Source organism: Triturus cristatus, chromosome 6, assembly GCF_964204655.1.
Source record: "Triturus cristatus chromosome 6, aTriCri1.1, whole genome shotgun sequence".
NCBI classification, from domain to species: domain Eukaryota; kingdom Metazoa; phylum Chordata; class Amphibia; order Caudata; family Salamandridae; genus Triturus; species Triturus cristatus.
The window spans coordinates 809,503,627-809,516,821 of record NC_140589.1 but is presented as its reverse complement, the minus strand read 5'-3'; the positions used below and the strand labels follow the sequence as shown (position 1 = coordinate 809,516,821).

General features: G+C 43.6%; 1 protein-coding gene across 2 annotated transcripts in view; it reads left to right on the top strand.

The window, feature by feature from the left end:
- The window catches only part of SPMIP3 (sperm microtubule inner protein 3), a 56,178-nt gene extending 46,469 nt beyond the window's left edge, over window positions 1-9,709 (top strand). The window contains exon 4 of one of the 2 annotated variants that reach the window (XM_085609266.1): window positions 9,477-9,709. In XM_085609266.1, coding sequence (XP_085465392.1) covers window positions 9,477-9,532 — 56 coding nt within the window. In that variant the 3' untranslated portion in view covers window positions 9,533-9,709. The remainder of the gene's footprint in view (window positions 1-9,476) is intronic. The other variant, XM_085609267.1, reaches the window with a different exon arrangement.
- The last annotated feature ends 3,486 nt before the right edge of the window (window positions 9,710-13,195 follow it).

Sequence of the window (13,195 nt, the reverse complement as noted above, 5' to 3'; positions counted from 1 at the left end):
AAAACTTCCTTCTTCTGCAATGCCCTGGGCAACGCTAAAAACAGACCTAAAGAAATCTTCAATCTCATTAGGCAACAAACTTCCAAGCCCCCTTCGACACAAGTTGTGGCCTCCAAAGACCTGTGTGATAACTTTGCCAATTTCTTCAATGACAAAATCACCAAGATATAACTCTCCATGGATGTACAAAGCAGTCCCCGACAGTAAATCGCCCCCAGGGACAGAAGAGATCACACCCAAGCACCCCCCAAACTTCTGGAAATCTTTCAATCCCATCTCTGAAGCAGAGGTCATCAAAATGATTTCCACCACTAAACCGTCAGCACACACCTTGGATCCCATACCTGCCCAACTGGCCAAAAAGCTCAAACTCTCCCTAGGCCCGCACTGGACCAGGATTATAAACAGCTCCTTGAGCACTGGTGTCATGCCTGATTGTCTCAAAATCGGCCAAGTTACTCCTCTACTGAAAAAACCGGGCTCTGACACTAACGATCGGAACAACTTCAGACCTGTCTCCAACCTCCCTCTCCTAGCGAAAATCCTGGAGAGGTGTGTTCTCCACCAACTTACTCAACACCTGAACAGCACCAACCTTCTAGATCCTCATCAATCGGGTTTCAGAAAAGGTTGCAGTACAGAGACAGCGATCCTAAATGTAATAGAAGATATGCACAAATCTCTTGACACAGGACAATGCTGCCTACTCATACTCCTGGACCTATCGGCAGCCTTCGACACGGTTGACCACAAACTACTCATTAAGGCACTTCAAGAAAGGGCTGGAGCAGAAGAGGCGGTCTTACAATGGTTCACCTCTTAGCTACAGAACCGCACCCAAAGTATAAAAATCAAAAACTTCTCGTTGGACTTACTCCCCGTTAGCAGGGGTGCCCCCCAAGGATCAGTACTCTCCCGGCAACTTTCCAACATCTATATGGAACCCCTTACCACCATACTAAAAAAAAAAAACATTCCCTTCCACCTCTATGCAGACGATACCCAGATCTATCTGGAAACCTCTTCCATTGAAGACTTTTGGAGACTGAACAGCACTCTTATAGAAGTCCAACACTTGCTATTATGCAACCACTTAAAACTAAATCAAAACAAGACGGAAATTCTCCTCATCTCCAACAAAGAGAAGAACCCCCAAATCACAGATTGGCTTAAAGCTATTGATGCTCTCAACCACAACCTCACCCTAGACGATTCTGCAAAATTGCTGGGAATCACGCTGGACCCCAAATTAGCTTGTTTCCGGTCCAGGGAAGGCATGGCTTCGGAGTTCGGGCTGGACTGTTCCCATGAGGCACAGGGTCAGACTGATTTGCATATGGCCATGTCTGAACTGGGGTGGCAAAGTGGGCTAAAGAACAGTGATGGATCAAACCCAGATCTGTTGACTGGGTGTGAGTGTTTGATTGGTTCTGATGCTCCGTCCATCACCACCCCTTTTGTACCGCTTTGTTCGCCATAAGTTGGCAGGGTATGCTCAGACGTGAGTCCCTTGCTCACTTTGCCACTGGATTCAAGCAAGCCTGGCTGAACACGGCTGAAATGCCAGAAACCAGTCCTAGGAAGCTTGTTTCCGGTCCAGGGAAGGCATGGCTTGGCAGTTCGGGCTGGACTGTTCCCAAGAGGCACAGGGTCAGACTGATTTGCATATGGCCATGTCTGAACTGGGGTGGCAGAGTGGGCTAAAGAACGGTGATGGATCAAACCCAGATCTGTTGACTGGGTGTGAGTGTTTGATTGGTTCCGATGCTCCGTCCATCACCACCCCCTTTTGTACCGCTTTGTTCGCCATAAATTGGCAGGGTATGCTCAGACGTGAGTCCCTTGCTCACTTTGCCACTGGATTCAAGCAAGCCTGGCTGAAGACGGCTGAAATGCCAGAAACCGGTCCTAGGAAGCTTGTTTCCGGTCCAGGGAAGGCATGGCTTGGCAGTTCGGGCTGGACTGTTCCCATGAGGCACAGGGTCAGACTGATTTGCATATGGCCATGTCTGAACTGGGGTGGCAGAGTGGGCTAAAGAACGGTGATGGATCAAACCCAGATCTGTTGACTGGGTGTGAGTGTTTGATTGGTTCTGATGCTCTGTCCATCACCACCCCCTTTTGTACCGCTTTGTTCGCCATAAGTTGGCAGGGTATGCTCAGACGTGAGTCCCTTGCTCACTTTGCCACTGGATTCAAGCAAGCCTGGCTGAACACGGCTGAAATGCCAGAAACCGGTCCTAGGAAGCTTGTTTCCGGTCCAGGGAAGGCATGGCTTGGCAGTTCGGGCTGGACTGTTCCCATGAGGCACAGGGTCAGACTGATTTGCATATGGCCATGTCTGAACTGGGGTGGCAGAGTGGGCTAAAGAACGGTGATGGATCAAACCCAGATCTGTTGACTGGGTATGAGTGTTTGATTGGTTCTGATGCTCCGTCCATCACCACCCCCTTTTGGACCCCAAATTAGACATGATCAAACACATTTAGAACACCGCAAAGAGCGCCTTCCTCAACCTTGAAATACTCAACAAAATAAAACCCTTCATCCCTCCGACCGACCTCAAACAAGCCACTCAATCCCTGGTGCTTTCCAGACTGGACTACAGGATTGCAACCCTCACAGGATCAGCAAAATCTCACCTAGCTCCCCTCAGATCAACTCTGACCGCAGCAGCAAGAATGGTCACCGAAGTAAAGAAATGTGAACACATCTCGCCTGCACTCAAAGAACTAAAATGGCTCCCAATCAAAATGCGCACCAACTTCAGAACTGCCTGCCTCATGCACAAAGCGCTGCACACAGGGAAACCCGCCTACCTGGACGCCAAACTCCAGAAGGCCGATCAGACAAGAAGCCTTAGGAGTACCAACTACTCCTTATCCCTCCTAAAACACACAAACAAAAACCGCATCTCGATCCTTCACAGGATATGCGCCCAAAATCTGGAACTCCATACCAGTCCATATCAGGACGAACCCCTCCTACTTAAAATTCAAAAGGCAGCTCAAAGACCTCCTCCTCAACCGATCTCTCCTGAATGGATAGCTACAACTGAAACGCCGAAACCTTCCAACAGCAGCACACTGACACTTTAACATCAAGACCTCTACCTCCCTCTCCCCGTGACTATCTCCTATATCCCCCCTTCCCCGGTCTAATCTCGCCACGAGTCATTGTGCTTTCTATGACGACAGCATGCGAAGCGCCATAAGCCTTTGTACATATTACTGTGATAACATACCTCTTGAGTGACATTGTTCTCTCTACAACGATACTATGCGATGTGTCATGAGTCATTGTCCATACTAATATGTTAATGTATCTTACGAGTGATCATGCTGTAAAGCGCTCTGATACCTTTGGGTCTGGTTAGCGCTATATAAAACCCTTAAATAAATAAATACATTTCAGTCTTAGGATCAATAGGAACACCTCTTCCCTTTCCTTGTCCCTGAAAGCCTCCACGTTGTTGTAACGGAGTTCCAGAGAGCAGAACTCCCTGTATAGAGTTAGTACTCCCTACTTAAGGCTGTACTTGACTCCACTGAGCTGCCTTCATCTGTGCTACCATCAACTTCTCTTTCAACCTTCTGTGCTTCATTCAATTTCATCACAGAAGTACTTTGCATATCGCAGAATGTTGTCGACAGACCTGTTCTGCCAAGAGATGAGATGCTGCTGAATCATCATGCCAATCTCAGATCTCAATCCAGTCACAAATCTAGACACAAATTGCCCTATGATCTTGGGCTCTAAAGTATCCCTTCCACTATAGAGCTTAAAAGCCTGCAGAAATCTTTCATAGAAAGGATGAATCATCTCTTTAGTTTCCTGGGTCGTCCTGTCAATTTTTACTCAATCGATATCCTGTTATGGTACTTTTGCCTTCAACCAAGAAATCACCTGCTCGTATTTCTTCATTACTATAGGTGCCGGACCATGTGTCACTGGATCTCTTTCAGGCTCAGCTTCAGGCCAATCTATAGCTATCTTGCATGCTGACCATAAATCACTAGAGGCCACGATTTCAAACAATATGTTCAAATCAACCCACAGCACCTTTGAAATTTTACCAAGTTGATTAACCTGTTTGTGCCACTCTTCAGGTTTCTCCTTCAATCTTTGGAAATCATTTGTAAATACCGCAAGATCACCTCTACTCCAAGGTACAAGTACATACCTTCCACTTGGCACATCTCATAAAGTGAAAGCTTGGACACCCACTCTCTTTTCTCTTGCAGGAGGAGATTCTCCCAGTATTCTCTTCGACGCTTTCCTCTTACCCCATCTCTCTTCCCATATATCCAATGTAATCCAAATTCGAATGCAAAGTATGAGGTCTCGAATTTGTGTTTTCAGTCCTGGTATTCTGAGATCCTCTATATCCTGATCACTAAATGCAAGTCTGTGGATTTTCTGCATTGCCTTAGTTCCTTCCATATCAACATCATATCTATTAGCCAATTCAGATAATTTCTCATGTGCTTGTCTCGCTCTTCTAGTAACATCTTTACTCATTAACAACAATTCACCTGGTTGATAAGAGTCTATTCGATAGAGTTCTAAGCTTCCACTTTTCACTGCATCCAATTCAATCTTCAATTTGAGCACATCCACCAAATCCACTTTTACAGCTGACTTAATAGTTCCATGACTAGTTTCAGTACCTTGGCTTCCTATTGATTTTTCATTATGCTCTTTCAACCACTTCTCTAAGTCTTAGACATCGAATACATGTTGACCCCCAGAAGCTTCCTTCTCTGGAGAAGTATTCTACAGAGGCATGCATTTGGGAGTGTTTCCCATACAGGTGCCGAAAAGACCTTATGGGTTCACATCCATTCTGCAAAGCCAACGGATCAGCACTTGCTGCGCAAGGTGTACTCTCATTTATCGGAACTAATGGTACAAATTGCATTCTCTGACTCTCTACTACTTTTACTTCCGTAGAAGCAGGCATTCCCTGACCTCCATTTCCAAGTGAGCTAGGATCGTATATAGGAACAATTAGGCCAATAGTTAGCTGCCAAGCCAAATTAATGTTACCGTTTCCCGAGGTTATAGTCTGTGTCCCCCCAGGCAATATGACCCCTACAACACCAGGACTAGGAGTAGCTGGTGCTGAAGCATTTCCAGAACTATCAGTAATATTCGCATTTTCCCCACTTTCCATTTGTGTCCGATTGTAACCATCCATTCAATAAGCTATGACTTTTATTGCTATCACTGTCTGCATTTCCCCCTATATTTTCCCTTCTCTTTCTCTCAGCTTATTTTCCCTCGCTTAGAATAGCAGGATATAGTCTTGTTCCCTCACTCACATCCAGTCTCCATCTCTTTTGTTGGTCATCCCATCTTGCATCCGCATATGTACGCATTGCTTTTGTCATCCTCCCTTGGTATTTGTCTCTCTGTTCTACATGCGCTGCATATTCCCATGCATTAAGCGCTTCAAATTGTGTGGCTCTAGGTAATGGTTTAATTGCAACAATATCCCCCTCAAATGATCAATAATTCTCAAATTGAAAGTACCATGGTGGGGAAACATCAGCACGCCTTCTTTCTCTGTGATCTTGTACCAAATAATAGTATGTAGCACTACTTTTGTCGCCATATAATGTGCTGGCGTGTCCTCCGGTAGTGCTTCCTCGCCAATTCTGCAGGCACCCCCACAACTCCTCGTACCATATATCATTGCTTTAAAACATCTCATCTTTTCAATCTCATATTTAAACAATTTTAATTCAAATACAAATTAAACAATAGTTAGGTTATGCAACAAAACAATCACCAATTACTGTACAGTGTCCAAGGAACTATTTCAACCAATCTTAGCATGGTGTCACACCAACCGACCTATACCAGCGTGGCATACCTTGATGTCACTCTCAGTCCTTTCAATGGTTCATCCTTCTCAATTTTTCCCACACTCTCTCTTGTTCACTTCTGCTCATACTAAAACAACTAACAATTGTCTTCTTTACCAAAAGAATGTATAGAATTACTCAGCCAAAGAACACACATCCTCAATTGAAACCTCAACCAGCAGGAAATCACCCACATCAGTATAATTTCCCTTCTGCGCAAAAAGGTCTACTACACTAATTACAACTCTATCTTGAATACGAAAGTTCACTGTCTCAATTGGGCCATCAACGAGCTCTCACAAAAAAAAACACAAAACCTTAGCAGACAATTAAAACACAGTGTCTTCTGCACCTTTATTATGTTCCCGGTATCTTATGTCATCTCGGAACCGATAACAACTTCAATATCAACAAATGCATTCACACGACTCTCACAACATCTCTGTCAGGCGAATGTAAGACATTATAACGCATACATTTACAAAGCATGCCTTTACAACACAGTTTTTACATCGCAACATCCTTTACAATTCATTCTTTTACATCGCATGCCAATACATCGCATTTTCAGAAACTACCTTTACAACGCATTCCAGTACATCGCATAAAACCTTTACATTGCATACCATTACAATGCATACCATTACATTGAATTTAAGGTAAGTGTTGGATAGTATAGGGGTAATAATTACTATTCTGACTCCAGTGAGTGCAACAGTAAGGTAAGTGTTGGATAGTGTAGGGGTAAAAAATTACTATTCTAACTCCAGTGAGTGCAACAGTAGGGTAAGTGTTGGATAGTGTAAGGGTACTATGCATTATAATGGTATGCATTGTAATGACTTGCAATGTAATGCCTGCGTTGTAGTGACATGCGACGTAATGACATGCATTGTAGTGACATGCGATGTAATGGCTGCATTGTAATGACATGCGATGTAAAGGTGTTGCGATGTAATGACTGCTATGTAAAGGTAGTGCGATGTAATGACTGCATTGTAAAGGTTGTTTACCCTGTCAGGCATCACACAATCAATGCTATACCGCAAGCTAAGCATTCATTTCACACACACATCCCTACTAATACTCACTCCTCCTTTGCCGCTGTTTCAACGCACGTCACTGGAACTCCGTCTGTTCTCCATTCTTCGATCTTGGATTCTGGACTAAGGGCACTAATGTTGGGATCCAGATTCTTTAGGTCAAGTTCTAATTCCCTTCACTTCACTAACTAACCATCCGATAATGCTACCAATTGTTTAAGTCTAGGCCCATTTACACAATTTTTCCTCCAGAGGGGATAGGTCTTTCTAGTAGAGTGAGCGGTGAAAGGAATCAAATCACTTGTTATCATTTCAATACAGTGCAACCAATGTGGCTACACATTAATCCACTCAACTCTCTGATCAGAGTTTAGTAGGTTTAATTATAAATTCAGAAACAAATCAATATAGATCATTCTCAATAAAATTGTATAAAAGTAAAGAAAGATCAAAGTAGGTCCAAATCATCTTAAGAGATGTACCCTTTTTCAGTAGGAAATTTCTGAAGCTCTCGTGCCAAGAGGCAAATTATAGATTCACATCAGTGTTTCATTTGAGCCGGTGGTTTCCTGTGCTGGAACCGGCACTTACTTGCCAGCATCTGAACTTAATTTCAAGAACCTGCACTTATGACAGCAGCTACATGGTGGCGCTCTTTGTGTAATTTAAAGATGAGCAGAGAAACAGTTGTTTGTTAATTCAATACAAATTAAAACAACTAATACCTGCCGCCCAAGCCATTCTTAAAGCTTTGGCAGCCTCGAAGTGTCTGAAAGGTCACACTAGTAGCAGGATGATGGTTAGTAGTTGTGTAAGTACAGTGGCAATGTATGGTGTAAACTGCAGTGGTCTCCTTATGAGGGCCCAGGCAGTTATTTTTTAACATATTAAGCACTGGTTCACATGATGATAAAAGGGCTTCATGTGAGAATATCAAGCACAAAAATATAGTGCTGCCAATCTACTGTAGCCAGAATATCAACTACAATCATTAGTGAAGGTAAGTGACTAGTCGTAAGTACTATTCTTAAGTCCACATGTACATGTCTTGAAAATGTATATATCTTCAAGGTACTTACATGTGGAGTTAAGTATAGCAAATATATACTTATGACACAGTATTGTAGTAGTGGATATTATGGCTACTAAATTCTGATAACAGAATATTTAAAACTAAGTATTCATATAGTATTCTGATAAAAGTGTAGTGGCACTTGTCTCCTGACAGAACAGTCAGATTGCTGGAAAACACTTTTACCCTCTCTGAAAAATGGCTGAACAAGCTCTGTTATCACAGGCAACCAGAAGCTTTTTGTAGGATGTCTTGCTGTAACTTTCACATATTGCTCGTCTTTTACTAACACAGCTTGTGTATCCGAAAGTGTCCACACTCACCTGCCTTCCTTTGCCAGCGAGGTCCCCTAAGACCACTTATCCAACAACCAATGCCTAATCTGAGCGGGTGGTTGCAGTTTGGGTCCTTCGGCATTCTTTTTTTGGGACCAGGAGCCATATTATGGGGAGTGCACTGGGGGCACAACAGGCATGTGCGCCCCGGGGCACTTTGGAATTACACAAAGGGCCGCAGATGCTTATGCGGACCTTTCTGTAATACAGATGTTCTGGTGCACATATAGCGCCAGTGCAATCACCCAAGGGTGTTCCCTCATTTCCGTAGGGGCGTGGCCCGATTGCAAATGAGGGAATCCCTTTGCCTCTGCGCCCGCGCCGCATTATAGACGCGAGCGCAGAGGTAAAGAAACTGTCAGTGCACACCCTGATAGCAGCTCTCTGGAGGGGGGCAAAGGGAGTCCTATGGACCTCCCAGACACCCCTTTGCAGGTGGGTGCAGTCACTCACTGCACCCAACTGCAAAGGGCTCTCTGATCCCCCTGAAAAGTGGAGGCCGGTTGCCGCCTGCACAGTGAGACATGGAGAGGCTGCTTCAAAGACGCTCCATTTTTCACTTGAATGCGCAGCCCCCAGGGCAGCGCATGTTCGCAGCTGCCCTAGGGGCAGCGCATTCAATAGAAGAGGGCGCACTTTCTCTGTTTGCACCTGTTTTAAGAGAAAGTGCGCCCTATCTATTATTGGGCCCCAAGACTTCTTTTTAATCATCAGACTTTAACCAAGATCGAGAGCGTTAAATGCAGCACAGGCGGAAAAACGGAGGAAAAGAAAGAAGGAAAAACTGTAGACTGGGGAGAAAGCAGGGATGAAAATGAACCTACGATAAGGGCAGGGAGAATATATGAGTGAAGAGAGAGATGCATGAGGTGGAATCAAGATTCAATGTTGGCTATTGTTTGGGCTGGAGGATATATACTTTGACTTCCCCTCGCTCCCCGCAGTTTGAGGCTGTTATGGTTTGGCTCACATGTGACGTCACGGAGCCTATACATGCAGGTGTGGGTCCGTAGGAGTGATTACTTAGAGAAGAATACAGTGAGCATTTGTGAAAATAAATCCACACGTCACGCGTATTATAAACTGGGTTTAAACTAGGATTAAAAGATATAACAAAAACTTATTTTAATGACACATGCATCTTTTTTTCTTCCAGAAAACGATTATGTTAAGTACACGTCTCTGACACACAAAGGACCTCTCAAGAAGTAACCAGCCAGGGCAAGATGAGAACAAGCAGGGATGCACATCTCGTTGGTCCCTGGGTCTCCCATGATGTTCTTGAAACACCCACGAAATAAAAATTACAAAAAAGACAGGCCTCCGTGCTTTTCTTCAAAAGCCTGATTCTACTAGACGCAAAGCAATCAGACACCTTCATAAATGCAACGATCGCCTGGTACTAATGTATTGAGAATTTCACGAGCAGGAATATTTGTGATGGGTGAATCGCCGCCTCCATCCAATCTTAAGTCACCCTTTCAGCATCCCGTAAATCCTTTATCCTCTAATAAACATAAGATGCTAACATCCTGCTTGCGCCTAGTTTCAACTATTATTTAAATGAAGTACTTATAGTATTAGTCATTGATTGAAATAGATGAATGTTACATTTTCCAATACAAGTCAATTCATGACAAAATCGTAAAACTATTTTTAAAGTAGTTGCTCTTACCTTGAGGACTTTCGATACTGAATCCCCATATAACATAGGCAAACGTTTATGCAAATGCCTGCAATGATGCAATCTGAAGATTGCAGGTTCTATTCTAAGCAAGTAGACTTAGACTTTCATCCTCCTGAGGTCAATCAAATGGGATATATTGAGTGGGGTATTAATTAACACCTCTTATCGAATATTGAAATGTTGAGAATTTCTTAGAAGACAATAAAGTGGTTCAGCTAATAATGGCTGCTATAAGCTTTCTGCTACTACCTTCCAATGTTTGTCTTTCTATTTCTCCCTGTTTAATTTAGAACATTCTACCCTCAGTGGGTGGAATATTTAAAGAGCCTTACAGCTCCTCTGCCTCGGGCTATACCGGGCTATACCGGTTGTTAAAGGCCCTCTCCCTCGTTATACCTATAACTCGAGTTTAGGGCATTTAACAACAAGTATAGCCCTTGGCAGCAGGCGGGCTTTAAGGCTACATTATAGGCCAGACATATAGGGGCTTATTTAGTAGCCCCTTGTGCCACTTTTGTATCATTTTTAACATGGGAAAAGTGACGAACGGGTGGCGCAATGGGCTTGTAAATAAGCCCTATAGTATATAGGGGCTTTAGAAATCTAGTAATCAATATTCTTCTGAATGAGGCGCTGCTAAAAAGCAAAGTGTGTTTCATATTGTTTGCAATCATCTCGACATGCCAGCTTCATTGCAAGCTCAACATTCTTCTGAGGCAAAACATAATACATAAACTAAAGCTCAGAGTTCACCATTCAGGGCGGGACTGGTCGTAGCAGGCACTGGGTGTTTTACCGGTGGACCAGAAGGGTGGGGGCCGTTTTTGTTACTGGTGGCCGGGCAGTTATGCAGCACTGCTTCAATATCTGCCCCCTGTGCCAAAAGCACCAGCAGTGCTTATCACTAGCACCCCCCCCCCCCTTGAACACCTGCATTGCCAGGGCTGGTTTGTGCTCTCAGTCCTACCCTGTCACCATTCCTTTCTCCATATGTCATGACAGCAGAATGCTCTTGATGGTTGACCTTTTCAAACGCTACAAATCTGAGGGTTGAGAAACAAAAGTCCCTCCATGAAAGTCCCGAAGCCAAAACTACTGCTTGAAGCATGTGTGAGTATTTGTATAGCTGGAACACCTTTGTGACACCGTTCTAAAAATTGTAAATCTACAGGCCATTTTAGTTTTATTTATGTGATATTTAAGTGTACTGTCTTGAGGGCACCTGTAACAAAATTCACACTGACCTATTTCCATTTATAAATTCTGAGTGAAAATATTAGCTTTTGGCTATCTAAATAGCACTAAGGTTACTTTATAATCAATCCTCTGGGTTGGCTTCCTAAGCTTTCTTCCTACTGTATGGCAAACCTCTTGTTGTCCCTCAACATCCTGGAAAACCAAAATATACTGATTTTCTTTTCTTTTTTAGGTCTTGCCTGCAGACATTGTTAGTTGTCTGGCAAGTGCTTATGTCTTCATACACCATTACATACCATACAACACAAAACAAAACAACTCACACACATAGGCATACTATACATACAGAAAGGGGCTTTTGGATGGCCCCTTTTAGCCATTGGCTACTGTGGTTCAGCTTGGCTTACACATTGGCTTTGAGACTTGTTCATCAGCATTGGTTTCAGACCATGGCATTTCGAGGAGGAGAACTGCTTAAAGAAGTAGTTCATACACACATTGCTGTTAATTCATAGTATAATGCAACTGTTGCTATTATTTTCGTTTATACAAAGAAGGCCCCTCCGCGCTGTCTGCCCTGGGCCAGGTGCATTTGCACACTGGTGGAGCTCATTCCTCTCTTCTCCTGCAGTGACTGTTTTCTCCCTCCTGCTGCTCCCCCTTCACTCCAAGGACACCCTTCCTCCACCCCTCTGCCATTAGTCCTTTTGTCAATGTGTGCCTTACATATGCCATGGACCCCACCTCCCATCCACTGCAGTGTCTGTTTCCTCCATCTCGCCCCTGCAATGGCACCTGTGTGTTGAATGCTGCTGGGATGGTGCTCACCAGTAGTGATGCATGTGAGGTGCAGTTCTGTGCCGAAAACCACTCAGGCTGTACATTTGTCACTAGAGCGCTGCTTGAGGCTGGGCACCTGCTTCAGTAACATACTAGTAAACTTCACGAGTTTGAGTCCTTATCATCCCAGTCCTTACCTCTTAAGGCTCTGTCTCCTGCATGTACTGGATTCACCAATATTTATAAAAATACCTAAAAGTCAATCAACCAGACAGACCGAGCAGGGAACCGGTTTGGCCCCTCCTCCACCGATTAAGATAAACGATGGACTAACCCATACACCCTCCTGAATACCAAGTCAAAATGTATACATCAGAAAATGGTTATTCAGGGAGGCACAGAGGAAAAATTGACCTGGGACGAGGAGGACTAGAGCTCTGAGTGATCAAGATTACCAGTAAGTAATTGATGCATTGCCTCCTCACCCGTCCATCCATTCCTAGTCATCGCTTCTTGAGAAAGTACCCAAGCAACAATAGGAGTTTTCTAATCCCTTTCTATTTTTTTTTTAATATATACCACATCAAAACTGTAAAACAAAACCAAAAGAGTTATTTATTGTTTTCCCATAAATAGCCTGTAATGAGAAATAAAGGTATTAGGTGAAGCCCAGGTGGTAGCTGCACATATGTCCTTAATAGTGGCAGTTTCGAAAGCTGCTCAAAACGTAGAAATGCTTATCGTAGAATGACCTGAACCTGAAAAAGAAGATCCACTTCTGCTTTCTGGTAAGTCAGCAATAATTCATTTGACCCACTGGCTCAGGGGAGCTGTAGATCGACAATGACCCTTATTTGCTAAACCAAAAGTGACAAAAAAGAAAATCCACCTGCCTAAAAGAAGTTATATCCAAATAAATAGCTAAAGCTGTATGCAAATCTAGAGACGGCCAGAGGACCTCTACTTCCACAGTAAGATCGAGAAAGACAATAGGTATACCAAAAGCTGAGACACATGAAACATAGAAAAAATCTTAGGTAGAAAGAATAAATCGGGCCTAAGTAGTACCTCACCAGAAAAAAATCTAATAGAAGGAGAGTGGGGCAATAAGGCACCGGTTTCCCCCACCCTACACCCAGAAGATATAGCTAACAAGAGAAAAATTTTGAAAGTTAAAAACTTTAAAGGAGTGCAATCCAAACGTTCAAAGG